At 51.1% G+C, this 25,069-nt stretch overlaps 2 protein-coding genes across 12 annotated transcripts; one reads left to right on the top strand and one right to left on the bottom strand.

Annotated features, from left to right (window-relative positions):
• Nucleotides 1–388: 388 nt before the first annotated feature.
• Nucleotides 389–13,743, bottom strand: ZNF821 (zinc finger protein 821). Of its 11 annotated transcripts, none has more exons than XM_049806907.1 (9): nucleotides 13,659–13,743; nucleotides 12,958–13,163; nucleotides 11,415–11,504; nucleotides 9,140–9,485; nucleotides 4,382–7,890; nucleotides 3,763–3,905; nucleotides 3,083–3,187; nucleotides 2,028–2,194; nucleotides 389–1,302 (listed from the first exon to the last, which is right to left on the bottom strand). In XM_049806907.1, exons 5-9 carry the CDS (start codon nucleotides 4,578–4,580, stop codon nucleotides 648–650), a joined length of 1,269 nt encoding a protein of 422 aa, XP_049662864.1. In that variant the 5' UTR covers nucleotides 4,581–7,890; nucleotides 9,140–9,485; nucleotides 11,415–11,504; nucleotides 12,958–13,163; nucleotides 13,659–13,743; the 3' UTR covers nucleotides 389–647. The 11 variants fall into 11 exon arrangements, with proteins under 11 accessions (XP_049662864.1, XP_049662863.1, XP_049662868.1 ...); XM_049806906.1 differs by lacking the exon at nucleotides 13,659–13,743 and adding an exon at nucleotides 13,375–13,645; XM_049806911.1 differs by lacking the exon at nucleotides 13,659–13,743 and adding an exon at nucleotides 13,375–13,645 and having other exon boundaries at nucleotides 9,247–9,485.
• Nucleotides 13,703–24,712, top strand: IST1 (IST1 factor associated with ESCRT-III). Its single transcript, XM_049806918.1, has 10 exons — nucleotides 13,703–13,952; nucleotides 17,080–17,179; nucleotides 17,833–18,013; nucleotides 18,280–18,367; nucleotides 18,689–18,772; nucleotides 19,170–19,280; nucleotides 19,681–19,887; nucleotides 20,996–21,088; nucleotides 22,262–22,304; nucleotides 23,465–24,712. Exons 2-10 carry the CDS (start codon nucleotides 17,092–17,094, stop codon nucleotides 23,659–23,661), a joined length of 1,092 nt encoding a protein of 363 aa, XP_049662875.1. The 5' UTR covers nucleotides 13,703–13,952; nucleotides 17,080–17,091; the 3' UTR covers nucleotides 23,662–24,712.
• The last annotated feature ends 357 nt before the right edge of the window (nucleotides 24,713–25,069 follow it).

Raw genomic sequence — 25,069 nt, 5'->3', positions numbered from 1 at the left:
TCTGCTGTTTGCTTACCTCAGCCTTTCTGTTAGTGTTTATATGGGGTATCTTAGAACAGGAACTCAGTTTCCTCTTAGTTTTTCCATGGCTGCTACTGCAAATAAGCACATAATGATAAAGTTAAGAGAAAGGATGTGCACAGCCATTTTCAGGGAGGTGACATCCTTCTTTGCTTCCTTTTCATGGGCGCAAACTGCAAGGGATTTAATCCTGGAGGAGTTGTGGACTATTGAAGTCCTCAGCTCCATAATTCATGCTGCAGTAAACAAGATCCCTTTTTAGTGAGGTAGGCTTTCACCTACAGCAGAACTGCAGCAGCCCAGACCCATCTACAGGGCAAGGGTCCAAGAACAGGACAAAGCACAAAAGGTAAAGAAGGGGACTAAATAAATATGAACATTAATTTATTTTCCCTCTGTTCACAGGCTGTGACTGGCCCGCAGAGCAGACTGTATCCGCAGACTCTGCTCCCACCACGGCTACTTTGGCAGACATCTCTCAGCTCGGTTCTCCTATGTTCAGGAGGAAACCAGAACCATCTGTCAGGGAGAGTCAGCCAGGGACCCACAGCAGCCTCCCGAGTGTAGAAGCCTGCTAGTGCACCTGTGGCAGGTGCAGCAGAGGTGGCACATTCCTTGGCTGCAGCTTAATGCAGCGCACTGTTGCTCTGCTCCTCAAAGGTCATTTTACCCAGCAGCTGGCTCTCCAGCTCCACATTGCTCACTGGCAGCTGGAAAAAGTTCATTTCAGCTGCCAAAGCGGCCATGGCAGAGGGGTCCTGGCCAAACTGTGCCCGAAGCATCATGTCCATTTTCTCCAGGCGCCTCTTGAGCCTCTTGGCCTCGCGCTCCCGGATGAGCCGGGCCTGTCGTTTCTCTGGGGTCTCGTTTGCACGTTTCAGTCGCATGGCTTCCCGGTCTCTCTGCAGCCGCCGTGCCCGCTGCTCATCTGTCTCTTGCATGCGCTGCAGGCGCTTAGCTTCTCGATCCCGCATACGCCTCACTTCCCGTTCTTCAGGTGTCTCATTGTCCCGCCGGCTCTTCTTGGCTGTGCGCTCCCGCTCCAGACGCTGCAGCCGAACTTCCAAGGGCTCATTCTGCCGACGAAGTGCCCACTTTCGCATGCCAGGTGTCTGTGCCTCCAGCAGCTTACGATAAGCAGCACAGTTGTTGCACACTAGGAGGATGCCTGCAGGATACACAGGGGTGTGAAAGGCAATGTCTTTCCCCTCAACACTGGAGGGGCCCTCGCTCTGTGGTGCTGGCAGGCGATCTGCACTGAGCACCTCTGGCAGCTTCTCACTGGAAAGCAGAAAGAGCAGAGAGTCAGAGACTTGGTGCTGACAGAATAGTCCCCATCTCAAACTGCCCAGGGGGCTGCAGTGAACAGTGCCCCTACTACAGCCCACAACAGAGGCCTCTGCTAAACCATCCCTGCCCACAAACACATGTGAGTCACTAAAATGAAGCAACATCACATCCAGGGGTAGGAAGCAGGTTAGCCCAGCGCAGTATCTGGGTTGGAAGAGTGCAAGAGCAGGAATTAGCCAGCAAGCTGCTCCTCCCTGTCATCTCCAGATTTCTCCTTTCAGCCCTAATCTACTGGTCAGTGGATAATCTTCCACCAGGCAGGACACAAACAAGGAACATTTTGGTTTCTGCCTGTAGTCCTGCTCTGGAAATGATGAACCTATCTGGGCAGTACAGACCTACTCTGACAGATTGCTGGGCAAGGGAAGCAGCTGACTGTTGTCCAGTGACTGGAGACCCCAGTGTTTTCTGCACAGTTCTAGTTCTTCACATTGCTAAGGAATACCCTTTTATCAGCACAGCCCGTGGAGGTCTTAGCAGGTGATGCAGAGCTGCAGGCAGGAAGGGATCAAGGGAATCTCACTCACTGAGGGTGTTCACAACTCTTCTACAGGCTTTAGTGGGTCCAGAGCTGTGACTTCTGTGTCATTTAGGGCAACCCACCTAAACTTTAATGCGGGTACCCTAGCCCACTCACCAGCCAGGATGACCCTGACCTGTTGAATGTGGCGTGGCTGGTGAAGCGTGCTCCACACACTGCACAGTTTGACAGCTGGTCCTCTGAGTGGATCAGGAGATGTCGCCCCAGGGATCCTGGTGAGCTGAGGGCTCTGCCGCATACAGGACACATGTAGCTCTTGGCACTCACCACAGCTGCAGTGTGCTGCAAAACAGCCACTAGGTTGTTAGTTACAAATTGCCCAGCTCCCTGCCCAGTCTGAGGCAAGCTCAACAGATATGGCAAACCATTCAGTTTAGCCTCTTGGAACGGGAACACTTTACCACTAAACCTCTGTCTAACAGCTCCTAGACCAAGCTCAAGACATTTGGGGTGTCAGAGGTCAAACAGCAAGGAGGAAACCTTTCTACAGAGAAACAATTAAGGCCAAAACACTTGGATCCTAAGACCTGACCCTTGTTTTCAGAAACGCATCTGAGGAGCTGCTGTTGATGGACAAAGCATGACTGGACTAACAGTAGGCAGGATGCTGGTGAGGAAGCGCTTAGATGGAGATGGTCAGCTGGTGCAGGTAAGTGGCCAGTTCAGTTCTGTTTCATTCCTTCTTTTACAGATTTTGATGTGCTGTGAAGAGAGCACTGACAACAAAACCTGTGAGATACCAGCACAGATTTCCTGCATTACTGGAATCATTTCAGAGAAAGAACAGCTGTTTTCATGGGTAGGAACTGCGATAAAGGTACAAAATAAAGAACTGAGTGATTAGGAGGAAGGTTTCTTATCTCACTGAATGATGTAAAAATTGCTTCCATGTTTAATCTGAAGGAACTGCCTGGTCTCAGCCTGCAACTGCTTGCAGACACTGCCTTGGGAGACAGTTGTGTTTTCCAGATCTGCAGACCAGTGCCTTGCTGATTCTTTCCCCAGGACACCCTACGGACACAGTTTACTGATGTAAACTTCAATCACATCCTAGCTAGAAGCTCAGTTCTGTGACTGCAAAGACAGAACAAAGCCACCCTGTGCTTTGGGTTGTTTCTGGATCTGGGGCTTAAGGCCAGAGATATGCCACAGTTTGGAACCATCCCGTACCTGGTATACATGGGCAATGAGCTGCTCTCTGCTTCCACACTCCAGCTGGCAGAGGGGGCACCGGGACAGTCCCAGCATAGGGTCAGCATTCAAACTCTCGGGGGCCTACAGGGAGGAAAAGCCACTTTGGTGTAAGGCACACAGATCCCCCTCCACAACAGCCACCCCACCCTCACTTAGTATCTAGTCAACACTGCAGGCAGGTCTTGACCACATCAAGTACTGTGCGCCCAGTCCCGCTGGGGCTGGTTTGTGTTCTTGCAGTCTGAAACTTCCTTTACGTAGCCTCTGAGCAAAACTCCTGCTGCTCCAGGGAGGACAGGCAGAAGCCTCTTGGCCTCCACTTGCACCCAGGCTCTTGCCAGCATAGTGGTGCTGGTAGGCAAGGCCTGCTCTGTAGCAGAAGGGAAGGGGAAGTCGGTCAGAGAAAAGCACCAGAACTGAAGGAAGGGGGCACAATCATCTTGGCCAGCTAGGAGAATGGGAGTTTGTGCCTGTTATCTCCTGTTCCTGGCAGCCCAAGAGCTCTTCATACCCTTTCCTCCTGCCAGGAGATGTTGTTTAGAGGAGGTGGGAGGGAGAAAAAGGTAAGAAACCATGAAAGGGAGAGGAGATGTTTAGACAGTACCCTTCTCTCTCCCTGGGAGGCTGAAGTGAGTGCAGAGCCAGTACACACTTGCCTCATTTTCTCTCATCAGTGGGGTTCCAGCCACAGGTTGTTCTGCATTCTCTAATTCTTTCTTCACTTTCACTATTGAGCCATCCTCCTCAGATGTATGGGAAGAAACTTCATCCTGGGTGGTTTCCTCGTCATCACTGCCACCTGGAATATGCAGAACAATTATTCCAAGTGTCAGGACCCTCAGGGCACTCATAGGCCTTAATTGTCCTGACCAGCATCACCTGGGGCCTCTATCCACCCCCTCCAACCAGGGGCTCCATTTAAACTCAGGCTAGTGCACTTCAATCCTTGAAGTGCTCTGCAGAGTTCCTGGATCTGATCTCTCACCCTGCCTTGCTTGACAGTCAGTGGACCATCAGCTGGATCTGCTGCTGCTACCACCACCACCCTGCTGTGGTAAATAGGGACTGCATCCTGGTGGTGAGGCTGCTGCCCAATCTGTGTTGTAGTGGTCCTTAGCTCCTGGCTTGCCTGGCTGTTGCTATTTGCTTACAAAGCCCTGCACGGAGCCAAGGGCTAGTCCAGAGAAGGAGATGGAGAAGATGGTCCTCAGAGGACCCCCACAAGATGTGCAGTACCTAGCCTCACCCCTTGTCAGAGTCTCCCCACTCCCCTACCTTGCCATTTTTGGAAGGGGCAGAACTCACTGCTGCTGGAGTCGGGGTCTTGCAGCGGATGAATGGCTGGCCGTTGGTCCGCAAGAGCTCCAGGAAAGTTGTTTTTCATCATGGCTTGGCGGGCTTGCTCCTCCAGCCCTGCAAAGACTTGCTCCCCTGGCAGCCACAAGGACAAAGAGTCAGATTGGTGCTGTTCCATTGCTTTCACCACCAAGGTTTGCCAAAAACCCAACAGGTGTGGGGCTGCTCACCTGCACTGTGCAGAACCTCTGAAGTCACCTCTCAGAAAGCATTTAAGTAACCTCTCTGCTTGCCTACCCTGCAACACCAGCCTCTTGTACCTGATGACGTCAGTCCAGTCCCTGTGTGTAACACAGTCTTGCTAGTGGAAATGTCCAGCATCAGGGTGCTATCTGCACACTCTTATTATGCCACTCCAGCCACAAAAAAACCTGGGACTTCCCATATATCTGCCATATGTAGCCAGGTGGCTTTTCCTGTTACCAAGCTATCTGCCAATAGAGCTATAGCACTGCTCTAGCCAGGGGGGAAGCCACTTGGGGATTATAGCAGGATCCCAGATCAGGCATAGTGCTATATCACGCTTCTAAATCATCAAGTCGTATTCCCTACTATAATAGGCAACTTGCACAAAAATAGTATCTCCCCAAGTGCCTGGCACCTCATCTGTTCTCCACAGTAATACTAAAACCAGGGGTTGTCCTTGGCATGCTCTGTCACCACCTTCTGTCCCAGGAGGACTGAAGACAAGCTGCCCTTCAAGAAGGTGTTTGTGCTCGGAGCTGGTGTTTTCCTGCTTACATGATGCATAAGTTGCTTCACTACCTTGCCTTGCCCAGGAGTGGCTCTGGCTAAAATAAATCTCAGTGACACTTCATATGCTCAAAACAGACAACTAAAGGAATGAACCCAGAAAGATGAGATGCTTGTTTAGGATAGCTTGCAGTCTGTTTTGTTGAAAGACACTGATCACTAGTACTGCAACTCAATAGGAGATGGCAAACACATTGAAAGCAAGCAATTATTTGTGCTTCTCTGAAAGACACATTCTTACAGCAGTCCCTGCTAAGTTCCAAAGAATAACAATAAAAGGCAACCATTAATTTTCATATTAAATCAAAGAAATTACTTTGTTCCAGGTGTAGCTGTGATTTACCTCTCTCAGTAGATAAGCTGGGAGTGCTTGGGACAAGGTGCTGAAGTTCCCAGCAGGCTAGCTTTTGGGTTAAATTTATCAACTGCTTTGTGAGTTCTCAAGAACCACTCAAAGCCTAAATGCTAAAATGCTAAGGAAGACGCAGTGCATTTTTCACATAAAACAAAAGTAAAAATCTAGCTTTCTGAAGCAAATTGTACTTTTTAGTATAGGGCTGCAACTGGGATCAGTATAACCAGGGAATTGAATTCCTCACCCGTTGAGAGAGCACCAGTCCTGCTACAAGGACAGGTATATTCCCACATGATAAACTGTTTCAGCCAGCTCTGCCCCATACTCATACTCACACTGCCTTTGTGGTGCTTACCTCACAATTTCCGGCAGTGCTTTAAAAAGCAGTAATTTATGGAAGATTTCAAAGACCTTCAGAAGTTTCACAGAGACTGGGAGAAGAGTTTTAGTTCCCAACATCCCCATGGAGGTTTCCAAAAGCATTTGAAGGCATTTATCATTCTGTTTCAGAAATGTGAGAGGTTTCTGTAGAGAAGACTTGAGAACACAATCCATGCAGGCTGAAGAGAGGTTCTGAGGAGCACCCTAAGTCTATTTCTCACTGAAAGGAGCAAGTACCATCATGACTGCTGTGACACATGTACCCCCATCAGAAGCCATTCCAGCACTGAATGGTCTTCATAATCCGGAGTGCTGCTTTTATGTCTGGACCACAACCTCACATTGGTGGGACTGAGATACAGACTGTATGAACAGCAGATGCTACAGAATTACAGTGCCTCTCCAAGAAGCAGATATCCCCAAACCACCAGGATAAAAGCCCAGACTAAAAAAGGATTGCAAGACAAAGTATGGTGAAATGAGGAAGCCTGCAGAACACAGGACAGATGTAAAACTATGGTGGGAGATGTGCTTCCTCTGACAGAGTTACAAAACAATTCCCAACTGCTAGTGGAAGCAGTTACGTGTTTGATTTCTTCCCCCTTTCCCTTTCCAGATGGCTTATGTTTCCACGGAGCAGCAGCCTGGAGTCTAATGGCAGGTAAGTTCCTGCTCAGATACACAGACTATGCAGACAGCCTGTAGGACTTTAAAAGCTGTGATGTTTGTATGAGGCGACTGAGGAGGGAACTCCTATGAGTAACACTAGCATCAATCACAACAACTAAGAGAGCGAGCATGTCTGCCAGTGGCCTTTCTGTACAACATACCCATAACCAAGTTAGCATTGATTCAGCACAGAGAACTATCAGCTTATAGCCAGAAATGCAAACTGTTAACCAAACCAGTGCTGTTAGCAGACGACATCTTGTGCATTCTCCACTAGCCTGTATCTAAAAAGGCATCATGGGATTGGGAAGGAAACCTTTAAAAAACACTATCTTTAGCTTATACAGAATTTCTTATGTATTAAACTAATATTGTCTCAAAAAGAACTTAGGGAAGAGTGTCCTGTTCGTCTACTGATGGACCAAGTCCTACTTTGATGAAGCTTTAGAGCTTTAATGTTTGATAGGTACAGGATTATACTTTTATTGTTCCTGCACACACATGCTCACATACAGACACTTACACCCCCACCTCCACCCAGCTTTGAATACACTTCTGTTCATTTGGAAAGGGAGCGAGACAGGCAACAGCTTTAGGATCACTGCTATCAGTAAAGGACGTTATGCTCATAGTGAATTCACAGACTCTTCTCCAGAAGTTTCTTTATTAAATACAAAAAGGGCTGCAAGCTGACCACAACACCAAAACAAGTTACTGTATTTGTTTTACAAACAGCTAGAGGTGTAGGACAGTGAAAGATCATACAAATGCCTCTGCTCTGCATTCCAGTTCTCCTCTCCATTATCTTGTAAAGAGTGGGATGTCAGGTGAGCAGCCATGGAGGTAGGGGGCAGCCCTGCAGTACTGTGCAACAGGGACAGTAACGACTGCTAGGATCTGGTGGTGTATCAACTTGGTAGCCAGAAATGACTTTTTTCCTGAGCCCTTCCCTTCTTGAACTGTATGAATGCAGGATAACTCTCAGGTGTTCTGGAAAATAAACACACAAACAAACAACCCCCACCCCAAAATCCACAAAACAAAATCAAAAGAAACTGCATCATTCCCCTGTCTTCCTTCCTAAACAGAAAGGTCTCTCAGAGATGAGCCACTTTATTCCCTCCTTGTACATCAATTTAAAGTCCCTGTTCGTGTAGGTCTTCTCTGTGTTCCTTTCCTGGACCTGAAATTTGCAAGTCTTTCCACCACTGTGGATCTAGTCCACCTGCCCCATCGCTATTCTGGGTTGTCCACACTGCTGTAGTGGTTACTGAAATGAAAAACAACACAATTGAAAGAGTTAATAACGGCAGCCCACAGAGCCTTTAAGAACCAAGGATTTTGATGCAAGTAACATTTCTGCTCAGTTTTGAATGCTGGGTGCTATTTCTTGCAAGATACTTTCTCTTCAAACTGGGAATGTTATAGACAGCAGAATTCAAGGAACACTGAAGAGCACAGAATATGTGTGTGTCAGAGGGAGAGGGAAGGAAATAGAGGATTAATGGGATATTGGGACTATGATAAATACAGCTAGGAAGTGGGAATTAATTTGACTAACAAAAGCTGTTCTCAAGAGTTCTAAAACAAGCATCACTTGCAAAGGGTACAAGCAATAGAAAGAAAAGCAGCTCATGGGACAGAGAGAAAATAAAAGTGCACGCTAACACCTGCAGCAAATTTTTGGCAAGCACAAGAACAGCGAGTAGCTCATAACTGATGGAACAACAGTGCAGCAATGGATGGGCTTGAATGCAAGATCAGATGCTTAGAGACATTTTATATTTTAGACTCTGGGAGAAAATGAAGACCAAATTGAACAAATTACAGTATCTCCACAGGAACAATGTAACTGCATTGTATTTTTCAGTTGAATGTGGAATGAGCAATGCAATAAGTATATTCCAATATTACAGTTTTATTTGTTACCACTTTGTCAGGTGTGTTTTTCATGCACCATGGGGCAAAATAAAATTAAATTATTAAGAGCCAATTATGTGCTGCAGCCATGCCAAATAGAAAATAACTACAATTAAAACTGTAGAAGGACTGGCCATCATGCACAATGAGACAATTTTTATCATTGTTTCTGTATCATTTTGAATTTCCTTACACATCAACTTCCATTTAAAACTGTTTTGACTTGTAACGACACAACTTCCCAGCCGGTCACTCTGCATGCCAAACAAAGTGATTCTGTGCTAAGTGAGGACAGCAAACCATGTTGTTGTGACAGCAAGGTTAAATGGGGGCCATGCCAAGCCTGGAAAGTAACCCTGGAAAGAGATGGCACCAAGCAAGCCAGGGAGAGATCTGCAGCTGTAACTTGCCCTAGTGAATCCAAGAAAGAAGATAACATGGAGTGGCCATGCAAGGAAGAAGTAGGCACCGTCCTCCCACAAATTTGTCCAGTAAGATATTCACAGTGGTATTTATGCAAATCCAAAAAACACCTCCCCAGCCCCGTAGCCTGCCAAATCAGACCCCAGCTGCAGACAACTGCGTAGAAAGCTGCATACCTGCTGTCCCTTTTATTTCTCTCCTCCCAACCACTTCAGTCCCTGTGAAGAAGTCTCAGTAACGTGTCTGCTATGTCTCAGCCTGACTCCTCATTCTGCTGGCTCACCCAGTTCTTGGAGCTGATGCTCTCTCCGATTATCCTCGTCAGTGCACTGCATGGCATTTCTGGGCCCTCCAGATACACAGCAGGCTAGGTAGACAGAGAAGTCCCAACGATTTGGTGGTGTTCATCGTAAGACAGACAAGATTTTCCATCCCAAGGTGGAGACATCACCATTGACATGTTTCTTGTATCTTTCGGTCCCTTTATTTTCTTGTGGTCCTACTTGCTGCTCCTGATGGTTCCTGTTGAATAGTTGCTCTGTAGCAATGTACTGCATGTAAAGGAGGTGAACAGGTCCCAGAATTCCTCTCTATGGCATACCAGATGCCATAACCTCAACCTCATGCCTGTTGGTAGCATGTTTGTCAGATAGCTTCCCCTGAGACCAAAACTGGAGATACAATCACTTGTATTGCAGATAAAAAAGCAATGTTCACTGTGAAAATAGTGCACAGCTGAACTCCATAATATGTATAGTTTTGTATATAATAGTACAAGCTTCTGAAGGACATAACCCTTATGCAGTGGAGTGCAGAAAAAAGCCCACCTAAACACCATGGAAACTACCTGCACCATTACAGCTGTTGTATCCCTTGGTTTCCATACATGAGAGACCATGACTCTACACCAGGGGAGACAGCATAAGTGCATGCCTTATATAAGTCTGATCTGAACAGCAGCAGTAATATCTGGGCACTCTCAGAAGCAAAAGTGTGTGGACACAAGATGCATTACTGGCATCACAGGATGAAACACAGGACATATCAAATTTCTCTAAGGAAGACAATTCCAAAGTCATTAATGTACTATCAGGCAAATCAAAACTATACTCCACCCACTGTTGAACCCAGCACCCAGAAGCAGGAATTGGAGAGCACAAGTCAGTGCAGATGCCAAAAGCCACGCCTCAAGACTCTTATGCTGGCCACCAAGGAAAGCTTTGCCAGCTCTCCCATGCCTAGCTCTAGCAGTCAATGGGGCTTTCAAGTCCCAGACTTGGTAAGGTAATTCCCCCCAGCACACTCACCAAGTGTGAAGAGCGTTAGGCTATATCACAGTGTATTTTCCCCTAGTCCAGAGAACAGCATGCATATATGCCTGTTGCCGTACCCATACAAAAAGGCAGCACAGAGAAACACACAGAGACGTGCAAGCCAGCAGCGTCAGCAAAGTGAGGCAGTGTTAGAGCTGCAGCATTCAGCTCCCTGTCCCGTACTCCTGACAGCTACTACAGCTTAGAAGTACCCAGGGCCCTCTCATCAGCTTTGCTTTCATATGTTTACAGAAATGGAAATTTGTTTTCCTCATTCCAGCCCAAATTCCAAATGCATCTCCAGCCACAAAGCTAGGTATGAACAAGGGCATAGCTTCAGTCCCCCCAGCTTCCCTCTACTGCAATCAGTCAAACAAAAGCCATTTATATGCAATTTCCCCTTTGCAGCCAAACATCCGTATGTGTCTCCCAGGTCCACTAACATCTTGCTGTAGCCTGCCCACAAGAAGTGCTGATGTACAGCATCTTCAGCCCTTTCACTATCAAACAAATGCCAGGGTCTTGACAAACGCTGGAGAAAGAGATCTGTCCTATCAGCTCAGCTTAAGAACAATCTGACAGATAGCATTTATCTGTTCAGTAAATTACTTAGCCACTGTCCATTCCCTGCAAGGAAAGAGCAAATGGCTTTATTTACATTATCTGGTAGGAAACCGAGGTACAGTGAGCTTAAGTAATATGTCCAGTTGAGTCTGCGGTAGGGCAAAGATCAGAACCCAGGACTTCCTGGCTTTCAGCCACACACCCAAACCACCTTGCCTAGAACTTTCTTTCCTACCCAAGACAGGCCAGAGCCCTGAAGTCACATTTCTTAGTATACTAACTTGCACTTGTGACAGTGTGAATGCAAAGCATGGCTACAGGCCCTGCACATACACACCTACCTTTACAGTATTAGTTGTTCGTTCAAGCCTATCCCTGTCCTGCCATGCCAGGACACAGCCAGCTCCCCTGATGCACAAAGCTCAGTTTCTCTTCTTACAGTCCCTAAGATGAAACATGAGTAACCACCATTCCCCCACACTGTACCTTTTCATCATTCCCCTCCTCCCTGTCTCACTCCACAACAATCCAGCTAAGGCAAGGATCCCACAATGCTGTGTAACAGAATACTCACAGTGAACTTTGTTAGGAGTGGTCTGTTTCCGACGGGACATGTTTCCCTGACCTGGGAGCACAGTGTTCGTTCCCTCAGCAGAGGGGTCACCTGAGAAGAGAAGGAACACACCACTGGAACCTTCTGAGCCTCTGGCAAAACGCAGCTGGCTCGGGGTCATTCCCCACCCTTCTGTCTACAGGTCTCGTTCTACATTGCCACAGCCATACTCAGTGCCAGCATTCAACATGAGCCACAAGCATTTCACAAATCACTGTGTATGGGCAGTCCCACCCAGTTCTCAAGCAAAGTTATAAGCAATCCTGTCCCCAGCGTACAAAAAGCTAAGAGTGCCCCACTTCAAGAGTGACTGCAATCTCAGTCCAAACACCCTGCTCCCTCCTGTCCATTCCCACGGCCGACAGGGCAAAAGCCTAATCAAACCTGCAGACCCTGCCCTATCTCTGGCCTCCCACCCAGAGAGAGACTGAGGGGACACAAGGCCCCACCACACCCAAGAAGCCTGGTGTCAGGCATGGGATAACCCAGCCCAGACAGACAAAGGAACCGGCTGCCCTACGGGCACCGCTCCAGACACAGCCGGGATGGCTGGCCAGCCCGGGGACAGGTCTCAGACAGACATCCCTCAAAGGGCCTGACCTCACCGGGGCTACTGTGCCCTCCCCGCTGCTGCCAGGGCCTCCCTGGGCAGCCAGGGCTGGGGACAGGCAGGTGGGGACACACCGACCCCCTCAAACTTTACAAGGGGGAAACATCAACTCCTTGTCCTCAGACTGACAGAGGAAGGAATCACTCCCAACGGTCCTCTCAGACAGTCAGACAAAAGGAGGAGCTGAACCCATTTCCCCCTGGACAGATGGACACGGGGCACCCGTCAGCCTCCCGCCGACAGACGGACATGGGGATCTAGACAGACGGACGCGGGGATCCCGTCAGCCTCCCGCCGACAGACGGACACGGGGACACCCTCAGCCTCCCGCTGACAGAGGGATCCAGCCGGCAGCCCCAGCACACGGGAGGCAGCAGGAGGAGCCCACAAGCGGACGGACACGCAGACAAACGGACCCCGCTCCCCCGGCAGAGGGACGGACGGGGGAACCCAGAGCGGGCGGGCCCCGAGGATGCCGACGGAGACCCAGCCCGACAGCCCGGATAGACAGACCGGACCGGCCCCTCGCAGGCAGAAGGACCGACGCTGCCGCCCCTCAGGCGGACGGCGGGATCCGGCCCGCCCCTCGTGAGCGGACGTTCCCGGCCCGCGGCCCGGCCCGCCTTACCCGGTCCCGCTGCAGACGACGGGGAGCCACAGACAGACAAAGGGCCGCCGGACAGACAGACGCGCAAGATGGCGGCGCCGCCAGAGCGCGCGGCGCGGGCACGGGCGCGGGCACGGGCACGGCCCCGGGAAGCCCCCGGCCCGGCCCGGCCCCGCCGCGGGAAGCACCCGGCCCGGCCTGGCCCGGCGGCGGTAGTGCCGCGCTGGCTGTACGAGACGTCGCCTGCACCCCCCGGGGCCAGCTGTTCGTTATCGGAAGCGCCTCACCTGTTTTTCATGGATCCGTCCCAGCCGGCAGCTCCTGCCCGCCCGAAGGTCATCCGTGCCAGCTGCCGGCCTCGCGTACCCCGGCGGGCAGCCCGGGAAGCGGCGCCGAGCCCCGGCCCCCTCCGCTGGCAGCTGCCGAGCCCCGCCGCCTGGGTCGGGAGGCGGCTGCCCCTGCGCTACCCGAGCTCACCAGAATCTCGCTTACCCTGCAATGTCAAAAATCACGATTTTACTATTAATTTAAAAGCCACCACGTGCGCTGCAAACTCATGCATCCGTTTAGAAATGAACCGCCCCGCCCCGCACAGTAGGGGGGCCTCTGGGCTGCTTCCCCGCGCGGGCCATCGCCAGCCCCAGAGCAGCCGCCTCCGCAAGGGTCTGCGGGCACCGCCTGGGACCGACGCCGGGCCAGCTTACCCTCGGGGCTGCGCCGCCCCGCAGGAACGCGGCGGCAGGACCGCAGCCCCTGGGACCGGGACCGGGCTCAGCCTCGGCCCGACCCTCCCTCACGGAGGCGCCACCGCCGCCTGGTCCTTAGAGAACCGAAGACCCTTCGCCCGCCCGCGACCCTGCGCGGTGTCTTTCAGCCGAGCGGCTCCAGTCCCCCCGTAGAGGCGGGGCTGACGGCAGGGGCAGCCGCAGGCGGAACGCTGTACTGCCGGAACCTCCGCGCCGGGGGGCGGGTACCGGCGGGCGCGTACCAGGAGTACACTGAGCGCTTGCGTGAGTCGAATCCCTCCGCTGGGTCATTTAGTCCCTCGGCGCCGCTCTCCTCGCTTGCGCCGCTGCCGCTTCTTTCCCGGGACTCCGCCGCGCCGGTGCGTCCGGCATGTGTTGCGGCCTTGCCGCCGTAGCTGCCGCAGTGAGCTCGGTCGTGCCCCGGGTAAGGGGTGGGGAGTACCGGCGCCGTAGATCCTTCCGCACGCGGTGAGGTGGTGTGGAGGGAGGCCCGCCCGCCATTTTGAGTGCCTGAAGCCTGCGCGGAAGGGCGGCTGGTGAGTGGGGCTGAGGCTGTGGTGGCCGAGCTGGGGGCGATGGGGCGCGCTCGGTGGCCGAGAGGGTGCTGGTAGTGAGGCGGATGCCTTGCCCCAAGTGCCGGCTGGTGGGGCTGAGGGCAGGTCCCGGGCCTACCCCGCCCGTGCGGTGGGACGTTCCCTCGGCGCCGCCTCGCTGGGGACGGCAGCAGAGAGGGAGAGGGATCTCTTCCCCTCAGACCCGCTGGCGTGCAGCTGCGCCGGTTAACCCAGGACCTCCTGCGCTGCCTGCGCACTTCTCTGAACTGGTCCTGGCCGTTGGGCAGCTACGGGGCGAGTCTCGCCGGCTGGCCAATGCCCTTGGAAACCGCCCCAGCAACAGGCTAATTGCTGTACGAGTAAAGGTTAATTTCGGTCTGGTCAGAGTAGCAGCCCGTCTACAGGAAGGGATGGGAAGGCAAGGTACAAGGAAGGAAGAACTGGGTCAGTCTTCCTGCAGCAGTGTGGCTGAGAGGCTTATGTGGGAGAGTGGGGGCAACAAAACTTTTTGGAACGACAGCAGGATGGTTGCAAAAGAGTGGCTGGTGAGCCGGCTGCTACTTAATGGCTGTATTTTGAATTAATCTGTTAAAACAGGTTGTTAATCAGAATAGTTATTTCATAGGTACTTCTACAGAGATGTTGCAACTTGTGCTGAGACTGTTTCTTGCAGCACTGTGAAGTTATTTTAATGTTGTAGGAGTATGTTCCAGTTACAGAAGGGCAAAACTTATTTTTTATGGCATCAGACTTACATCATGCTGTGGTGGGTTGACCCTGGCTGGATACCAGGTGCCCACCAAAGCTGCTCTGTCACTCACCCCCTCAGCTGGACAGGGGAGAGAAAGTATAACAAAAAGGCTCATGAGTCGAGATAAGAACAGGGAGAGATCACTCTCTAATTGCCATCGTGGGCAAAACAGACTTGACTTGGGGAAAATAAGCTTAATTTATTACCAATCAAACCAGAGTAGGGTAATGAGAAATAAACCCAAATCTTAAAATACTTTCCCCCCACCCCTCCCTTCTTTCTGTGCATAGCTTCAATCCCAAATCCTCTACCTCCTCTGCCCCAGTGGCACAGGGGGATGGGGGTTGGGGTCAGTTCATCGCATGTTGTCTCTGCAGCTCCTGCCTTCTCAGGGGGAGGTCTCCTCTCTCTTCCTCTGCTCCAGCATGGGGTCCCTCCCACGGGAGATAGTCCTTCATGAACTGCTCCAGCATGGGTCCCTTCCACAGGCTGCAGTTCTTCAGGCACAGACTGCTCCAGCGTGTGTCCCCCGTGGGGTCACCAGTCCTGCCTGCTCCATCGTGGGCTCCTCTCTCCACGGGGCCACAGGTCCTGCCAGGAGCCTGCTCAGGCTTCCCACGGGGTCACAGCCTCCTTCAGGCATCCCCCTGCTCTGGCACAGGGTCCTCCATGGGCTGCAGGTGGATATCTGCTCCCCTGTGGACCTCCATGGGCTGCAGGGGGACAGCCTGCCTCACCATGGTCTTCACTGTGGGCTGCAGGGGAATCTCTGCTCTGGCACCTGGAGCACCTCCTCCCCTTCCTTCTTCACTGACCTTGCTGTCTGCAGGGTTGTTTCTTTCATATATTCTCACTCCTCTCTCCAGCTGCAGTTTCTGTTGCCGGGTTATTCCCCCCCCGCCTTCTTGAATATGTTTTTGCAGAGGTGCTACCACCATCAGTGGTAGGCTCTGCCTTGGCCAGTGGCGGGTCAATCTTGGAGCCAGCTGGCATTGGCTCCACTGGACATAGGGGAAGCTTCTAGCAGCTTCTTAGAGAAGCCACCCCTGTAGCCCACCCCTGCTACCAAAACCTTGTCATGCAGACCCAATACACATGCTTATATATTTCTGTAGCAATGTTTTTTGAGCTTGGTTGGTTCTGTGCATCATTGAAATAACTTGAATAGACCAGTTAAATAAACTGGATGTACTGTAGATAGTAATAAATCTTATGTAAACCACTTGTTATGTGCAAAATGCTTTCACTATCTAAAAGTCTGCACCAATGTGTCCTTCCGGTACAAGCCAAGGTCTTTCTATGTGATAGCTCTTAAGGAAGCGTTTTTGATGAATAGTTCTTGGCATAATAAAATGTCTTCTGAGTTAGTTTTCTGTGGGACTAATAAGTTGAACTGGCTCATGAGAGACTGGTGAAGTGCCAGAGCATGTGTTCAGTAAGCAGGAAGAGTGTGGGGAATACGGAATGGCAACTTTTTCCTTCTGATGACAGAACTGTTACAATCTTAGTTTTTATGTCCTTGGATTAATTATACAGCTGTTTTACAACTTGCATATTAATAGGACAGAAGCTGGCTTGGTTCTTGCAGTTAACTTTCATGTTTCTTTAAAAATGTGGGTTTATCAATGAAGTAACAGAGAGAGAGAGGATTTGACTGTGTGATAGTTGTTGCAGACAGCATCTTGAGGCATTGGTTCAGTTCCCTCACCTTTCAAAGTAAGGGAATGAAAGCATATCTTCTAGTAGCTATGCTGTTTTTTGGGAAATCTGAGGGTTTTTTCCACTTGGGCATCTTAGAAATCTAGGACTGAATAGAACCTCAAAATACCACCTTGGTAAGCTCAGCTTACTGAATTGAGGCACAATCACATTTTCCTAGACCACTGCTGGCAGATGTTTGTCTAACATTCTTAAAACTTTACTGTCCTGTGGTATTCACATCAGTGGCTAGTGTCACTTATCTAGGTTAAATAGACCCAGGCCTTTAACTTCTTGTTTTAGGATATGTTTTCTAACCCTGTTCCTATTTATGGAGTAGCCCCAGCTTTTTATCACCTTACATCTGTTTCTGGGATCAAGATTCAGTCTGGCAGAATGGGAATATCGAGGAAGTTTCTGTTCCCTGTTGGCCTTGGTTAGGTGCAGCGTTGTAAAGTGGGAAAGGGAATCATGAGTAGGTCCAGTCATTTGTAAATAACCAGATGCAGGAATAGCAGGCCTGTGCCTCTTTGTTTGGAGAATTTGTTTGGCTTCCCCCCACCCCCCCCCACCCCCACCCCCCCCGCCAAGTAAAACAGTGACTGGTGTCCTTCTGACCAACAGCTCTTGGTTCCAATGACTTCCCCTCTTCTCCCACAGAAAGCATTTATCATGTTGGGCTCTGGGTTCAAGGCTGAGCGCTTGCGAGTCAACCTGCGCCTTGTCATCAATCGCCTCAAACTGCTGGAGAAAAAGAAGAGTGAGTATTTGAGGGGGCAGGTGTGACCTAAGATACTTTTGGGGCTCAGGAGACTTGAGGAGATTTTTCTGGAGTCAGGGTACTTTCATGGGCTGAGTATGGAGTAGCCTTTTGCTCTTCCCTGAGGGACCTAGGCCTTGCAGTCTGCCCCAGTGTGTGAGTACCTGGAGGAGCAGGCTGGCCACAACGTGGCCTCTGTCCACCTTCCTGGCAGGTATTGGGGTGCAGTCTATGGGGTGCATGGTGCAGAGGGACATGCCATTTTGCCCTGGGGGGCCTTTCTCGGGCCTTGTGTGCTCACAGCATAGTGGGGAACTTCCTGGGTGCTGTGGGAGGCTCTCCCCACTTGTGCTGTCCTGGCCCGCCCAGATACAGTTAAGATCCATGGTTCTGATTGACTCTGTGGGGAAATCGAAGGTGTAGGAGTGTTTCTAGCAGCTAAAAGCCCACTCTCCTTTCTTTTGTGAGTTAGTGTGCTAGGACCTAGACACAAGGGCTCTGCCAAGCCATGGCTGAGTGTCTTGCCCTGCAGAAGCTCATTGAAGGAGAGAGGAAAGCTTGTAATGGCTTTGTGTGTGGTGGGGACTGTGGGTAGGTACAGAAGCAGCAGCCCTTGCCAGCACAGTGACTGGCCTTGGGGATATGTGCTGTAGCTGAGCTGGCCCAGAAGGCAAGGAAGGAGATTGCAGATTATCTGGCAGCCGGAAAAGATGAGCGTGCCAGGATTCGTGTGGAGCACATCATCCGTGAAGATTACCTTGTGGAGGCCATGGAGATCCTGGAGCTGTACTGCGATCTGCTGCTAGCCCGCTTTGGCTTGATTCAGTCCATGAAGTAAGCTCTGGCCTAGAGGGTATGCTGTGGGAGAGGGTCCAGGCCCCCTGGGCTCAGGGAGGGGTACTGCTGGGGGCACGCCTGGGGTACAGAAGGGCACCTGTGTTTGTCTCGGTGTCCTAGGGCCTCCAGAGACCTTTTCTGCCCCAGTCAGGGAAGGCTCTGGAGCCCAGTATGGAGGATGGGGACTTTCAGGCTAAGCGGATTGAGGGCAGCAAAGACTAGGTGCTTGGTGTGGAGATAGGATTGTCTTCTGTTGTCCTTAGGGAGCTGGACTCTGGCCTGGCAGAAGCAGTGTCTACGCTGATTTGGGCTGCACCACGACTCCAGTCAGAAGTGGCTGAGTTGAAGATTGTGAGTAGGGTTGTTTGAGGAGTGTTACATATGCAGGGTGGGGGTGACGCTGCCAGAAACTGGTGGAAGCCTTTGTCTGTGACTCTGTGTCATTTAAGACAGAGGATGTGTTTTTACGGGCTCTGCCGATGGACATCCCATTATAGGTGTCCCAGGAGCATCAGGGATGGCTAAGGCTGCTCAGCTGGGGCACTCAGTGGCAGAAATGAGGGCGACCTGGGGAGGGGGGAGTGGGTGGCTCTAGGGGCTACAGCAGATGTGCAGTGTGTGCTGGGGGAAAGCAAAGGTGTGCACATTCCCAGAGTTTCTTTCCTGCTGCAGGTTGCTGACCAGCTGTGTGCCAAGTACAGCAAGGAGTATGGGAAGCTGTGCCGGACAAACCAGATTGGGACAGTCAATGACAGGGTAATAAGCTGGTGGAGCAGCTGGAGCTGGCAGAACAGAGGTGCCTGCTGTGGCTTTCTGCCCCTTTTTCCTGTGGCCAGTGGCTGATGCCTGTGGCTCACTGCAGAGTAGGGTGGGCCAGCTGTGCTGCTAGGGGCCTTCCTGCATGGGAGCATAGTGCCAAGGTCCCTGGCAGGTGGGGCCCTGCTGTGCTGGCTGTGAATGGAGAGGAGCAGAGCCCATGGAGCCCTGGCCTGTGGTTGCCAGCAGCGTCCTCTGCAGCAGTGCCGTACTGGGAGGAAGGGCCTCCCCAAGGCTGCACTGTGTTCCCTGCCGCAGGTGGCCCTGGCTGGCATAGAGCTCTGCTGTGCTGCACTGCCCCAGTCCCACTGAGTGTTTCTGCACCCTTGTGTTCCAGCTGATGCACAAGCTGAGCGTGGAGGCACCGCCCAAGATTCTGGTGGAGAGATACCTCATCGAGATTGCCAAGAACTACAATGTGCCCTATGAGCCTGACTCGGTGGTGATGGTGAGTGAGGCACCTGCAAGTCTGGAGCTCCCTTCTGTGTTCCAGTGGCTGAAATGTCCCGTTAGTGCTGTGCAGGCTTTCAGAGCACAGGGCTGTGGCATTGCAGCGAACTGGGTGGTAGTTGTGCTTTGGTAACTTCTAGACAAACCTAGCATAGCACGATCCCTGCTCCTTCCCACAGCCCTGTGGCACGTGGCTATAGTTAGTCCTGCTGTAGTCAGGTTGCCTTTGATTCCCATTAATATAACTGTGTAGCTGCTGTCTGTTCTGTCCTGTTGTGTTGTGTCCTTGTTGTGTTGTCCCATCTTGTCCAGTGACAAATGCTGCATCTAATGCTCTTTAGAGGGCTGTGATCAGAATAGAGATGTGTTGATGAGCAGAATTCTTCCACCCTCTCCAGGCTGAAGCCCCTGCAGGTGGAGAGGCAGATCTAATTGATGTGGGATTCACGGATGATGTGAAGAAGGGTGGCCATGGAGGGGGAGGAGGTGGTGGATTTACAGCCCCACTGGTTGGTCATGATGGAATAGTACCCATGCCAGTGATGATGCCTATGCCCATGCCAACGCCAAATCCGCCCTTCTCCTATCCGCCTCCAAAGGGACCGGTAAGTGCCTTTGCTTTGAGCATTCCTTCTTTCTGTGGAAGACTCCGATTGTCGTGCTTAGCCCTGTGCCTGCTGACTGGGAAGTGTCTGTACCTGGTAGCTTGATGTGTCAGAAGGCCATTGTGTTGGTGTGAGACTGCATGGGATGGAAACTGTTGGCAGTTCAGCTGAAGCTTCATGTTGTTTCTTGACTGTGGAGGTTCTTGCCCCTGTTCTCCAGCCAGCCCTCTTTGCCTTCAGGGAACAGAGGAGTCCAGACTTAACTCCTGAGGCAGTCTTCTGACTGCCAGGCTTTTGGCCAGGGGTTGGAGCTGCACTTTGAAGTTGGTAGGCTGGTAGTGTTCCAAGATTCAGTCAAGGAAGCCAGGTGAGTTTTGTGGGGTGGGAACAGCACAGAAAAACGTGGAAGCACACTGCCTTCAGACCTGCAAGGGAAGGGGACTAGGCCAATGGCTCTTGCAGATGATTTGTTGCAAGGGTGGAAGGTGGGAGCTGAAAAGAGCACTCTTCTCTGAATTCAGTCATTTACAGGATGTCTGTGTAGACTGGAGAGTGGTAGAACAGTGGGTTGACTTGGAATCTTAATATGGTCCCAGCCATGCTGCAGTGTTTTTTGTGGAAAATCTGGGTCAAGTATCATCAGCCGGCTGTTGGCCCAGGCATAAATATGTTGAGGACTTGTGCCAAGTCTAGGTCTTTGAAGCACTGTTGTGTTACAAGTAAGGGTAATACAAAGCTTCGAGTGAGCCTGAGACCTCCTTCCTGTTTTGTTATACTGCACTCAGGAGAAATGGCTCAGGTGTGCTTATTGCAGGGTATTACCCTTTTTGTCCTGGTACTTCTAATGCCTTGAAAGATGAAGTGTTTAGTCATGCTGGTTCTTTAGAATAACCCATAGTCCTGGTTGCCTGGTCTGATTGCTGCAGGTGACTATATCTGACTTGAGAATCTTTTCCTAGTAAGTATAAACTGTATCAGGTTGGATACTTCCCTGCATTTATCTTAGACTACTACTTTCTCTGACTCCCATAGCAGCTGTAGGTGTATTGTGTCCCATGGTCGCTCTCAGGTAAGTAGTCTGGTGCATGACTCTAATCTCTCTGTACAGGAGAACTTCAATGGCCTGCCAGTGGGGACCTACCAGCCTTTCACTAACATCCATCCACCACCAGTTCCAGCAGCCCCACCAACATATGAGTCTGTAAGTGCCTGAGCTGAATCACCATTGTAGGCAGCAGAGGGAACCTCAAAAGAGTGTAGTGGTAGCCACAGAAAAGGCAAATGTTCATTAAGCACACTGCTGTCAACCTTTGGAACTTTTGGGGTGGTGCTTGGCATTGCTTATGAGTGTGATGAATCACTGAGTGCATGTGATGGGAGAATGACTTGTGAGGAGAAGTTCCTCATTCAGCTGTGCTGCAAAGGAAAGCCAAGATTTATTTTACTGCGGTGCTAAGATGGTGATCAATGCTTAACAAGTAGAGTCCACAAATTCTGTTTTTTGCAATGTGAAGGGTTTATCACCTTCAGTCTGTTAAATTACAGCTTTTGAACTAATTCATAGTTAGCCTGGATGACGGTTTTGGCTAACCCAAATGATGTATGTGTAAACACTTTTCCTTTCTCAGACTTTTCTCAGTCCTTGGGGACAACGGAGGAGAGGCTGGAGTCTTCTCTTTCCATGCTTGTCTATGTGTTTGTTGCTGCCACGATCATGCCTCCCATTTTGCTTTCAGCGACATGCTTCTAGTTTTGGCAGTTTCCTGTGTAGGGATGAGCATCGCCAAGCACCTGCGTGTAATAACACCTTGTGCTAGCTGCACAACAGCGTTTGAGTCCAGGAGATGCAGGCATAGTTGTTAGCTGGTTGAGGATAGATGTCACTGCAGCCTGCAGGGAATGAGGAGTTACACCAGCAGAACTGACCATGCTCTGTGCCTTTGTCCCAAGTGGACCAAGACCTGAGATGGGGTTAAGTACCTTGCTGCTGGTTACAAGGACCTATCTATTGTTTATGAAAGAAAGGAAGCAGTAGCTGTGATTACGTGGATGAAGAGGGCAGTCTTCTCCCTTTAAGTATTTCAGATCTCCTGGTGGATATGCTCTGTTTATCCACTTCCAGAATATGGCCAGGGAAGCTTTGATTGACAAGAGAGGGAGAGGAAAGTCGAAGCACTGCCTCCTTTTCTTGGGAAGAGAGGCAGATTCTTCTGAGTGCACTGGAAGCCAGAGTTGCCTGCCTTCTTGGGGAGGGGTGGGGTATGCATTGCTCTGCATGGGTGTGGCTGCTGTTGCCCATTAGCAGTGCCTACACAAATATGTGATTCTGTGCCTGGTAGGAGAGTGAGCTGTAGTAACTTAGAGTCTTTTTCAGATTGAGCCTAATGCTGACAAGGACGCTTCTGCACCCGTGGCTGGTGAGTATGTCAAGAGTTCTGGGAAACCTAGGGTGATTAGGGGCTGTGGTTAGCTTGGGATCCTAGTGTCCCTGGAAGAAGTTTTCCATGTAGGGAACAACGTGTAGAACTTGACATATCTTGAGAGCAGGATTTGAGTTTGGAGAGGACTCTGATGGAGATGGAGAGTATCCTCTCAAAACAGGGAAAAAGCCAGACTTCCACTGGGAAGCTCAAGAACTGGAGTCTGACTTTGTAGTCAGTACTGGGTCTCCAGCTTAAGCTGCCTCATCAGACCAAGTATAGGGCATTGCAGGATAAAATGAGAAAGCAACACCTGTAAGTGATAATATATTTTTACATGGCATAAATAATATTGTTCTGCAGCAACAGAATGAAAGAAGTAAGCACTAAGAGGGTAGATAGGTTTATATTGATGTCAGTGTTGAGGTTGCATACAGCAGAGCAGGAGTAGTAGAGATAGCTGTTATCCCCTGGTCCATCTGCCTAAAGGCTTGCGAGATGCTTCATGCATCATAATTGGATCATAAAAAAATTCTCCTGCCTTGTACAGTGTGATTCTGCTCTTTGTGTTTTGAAAGCACTTGTTATCTCTAGCACTTGATAAGGGTGGAAGAGGGTTTTTAAAGTAAGTGGAAGCCTGCCAGCTCTAGCAAGGATTTCTAATGATCTAATGGAGTCCTCTGGGGAGTGTTGGTGGTGCGTGCTGAAGAAGGTAGGCCTATGGGTGCACTGGGTCTGGCTGTATGCTTCAGACTGACAGCTGGGTGACAGCATGTGATACCTGTGTGTGTCTTTAGGAGGTGATGGAATGGAGGAAATGGGGATTTTTGAATCCCCATGATGCAGTCCAGCCAGTATAGGCATGTGGGAGCTTCAGCCCACCAGCAGCTGGGCTGTGGGCAGTGGAGGGGGATCTTCTACTGTCTGGTGCAGCCATAGGATAGCAGCCCCTTGCAGCCATATAAACCTGAAACGTTGTGTTTTTCCCCATTGAGTCTACACACAGTTGGAGGCGCGTGATCACTGAGTCCTGTTCAGAAAAATACATTGGTGTACTGCCTTTTTGGTAGAATGACCTTTCTTTTGTGTGGCTCTGTTTGGCCTGGTAAGAGTGTGATGATGATGAGGTGAAATGGTGTTTCTCTTATTCTAAATAGGGCCTGGGCCCAAGTCAGAAGCTTCTAAACCAAAAGCTGGAACTCCTAATACCTTTGATAACTTTGTGCTGCCTGAATTACCATCTGTGCCAGATACACTGCCGACAGCATCTGCTGGCGCCAGCTCATCTGCCTCTGAAGACATTGACTTTGATGATCTTTCTCGGAGATTTGAGGAGCTAAAGAGGAAAACATAAAGCTGACTGGGCTGTAACTCCAATATGAGGGGCAGGAGCTGTGACAGCTGCTTCTCTCTGAAACAGACTCCCCTTGAAACTGGTTTCCTGTGTTAACCTCAAATGAATGCGCTCTTCTTTTTGAGCTCTCTTCCTGCTGTACTTAAACCAGGTGGTGCCACTTTCCTGATCTTTGTTGCTCCAGAAGCTGAACTGTGGGGAATCTTTTGAGACTGGAGCAGGGAACAGCCCTGTTGGACTGGGTAGCTCTACAGGAAAGCTGTGCTTGGTGTTCTGGGTGCCATTCCTGGCTGCCTCCACAGTGGCTCTGTGCCCCCTCCCACAGAGAAGAGAGGTGAAGGCTGGAACGGGACGGGGCTTTCTCCTCTCCCTTGATGGTCTCGAGGGCAGCACCATCCACAAACTGCCCCTCCCTGCTCTATGGCCTGTACAGTAAGGGTGATTAAGTCCCTTTGGTAAGACTTATAACTAATTGGGGCAGGGAATACAGTCATGAGGAGACGTGGTATTGCCCTTGAGGCTGTGCAGTACGCTGGCACTTCTGCCATCTCCCTGGCTCCAGCCCTGTCGGCTTGCAGTTTGCTTGATGTCCTCTCTGGGCTCGCAGGGAGCCTCCGTGGCCTTTGCTGGCTTCTCAGTGTGGGGCTCTGTTTCCTGCTCTCAGGAGGGTGGCACTGTAAGGTTTTCTCTTGGGCGGTGTATTCCACCTGAGCCCACCGGGAGGGCGAGGTGGCTGGGCAGAGGGCTGGCAGAGCCATGCTGGCTGCACCAGCTGCTTTCTGACTCACTGGGGACTAACGTGTATGGAGAGCTGAGGTCAAGGGACTTTGATGGGATATGTGGCAGCAACTTTGCTTACCCCTGAGCAAGGGGATGGGAGACGCCTGGCCTGATGCTGCTGCTGTGTGCAGGGAGCGGGGGTTCTGCTGGAGGTGACCTGTGCTCTCCTCCATGATGTATCTGTATATAACCCTTTCACACAACTTTTCTTTGGAGTTTTTGGCTGATTTGTATCTTATGGGTTGGTTCCTAATAAAGTCTAGGCTTGTGAGCTGCTGTGGGCCGTGGGATGCTTTCTCGTGGGGGTCGCACAGCGACGGGACCCTCTGCCGCAGCGACCGGTTGGGGCTGGGCCCCGGTCCCCTAAAGCCCCGGAGCCCAAGGGGGTGACTGGAGCGGGGCCAGGGCCGCCCAGGGGCGGGGTCCCGTTCGGGCTCCTCCCCGTGGTCGTCCAGGGGCGGGGCCAGGGCGGTCTCGCTCCAGGTCCCGCCGCCGCGGGCGTCCCTCCCTTGCCGTTCGACCCGCGATCCGGCCGTCCGCCTCGAGTCCTGCCGCGCCCCTATTGGCTGGGAGAGCCCGGCCTCCGCCAATCATTGGGGCGAGCTCCAGGAAGCATCCCGCCACGTGT

Source organism: Accipiter gentilis, chromosome 7 (genome assembly GCF_929443795.1).
Source record: "Accipiter gentilis chromosome 7, bAccGen1.1, whole genome shotgun sequence".
NCBI classification, from domain to species: domain Eukaryota; kingdom Metazoa; phylum Chordata; class Aves; order Accipitriformes; family Accipitridae; genus Astur; species Astur gentilis.
Note: the sequence above shows the minus strand (reverse complement) of the source record. Positions and strands in the feature narration are given on the sequence as shown.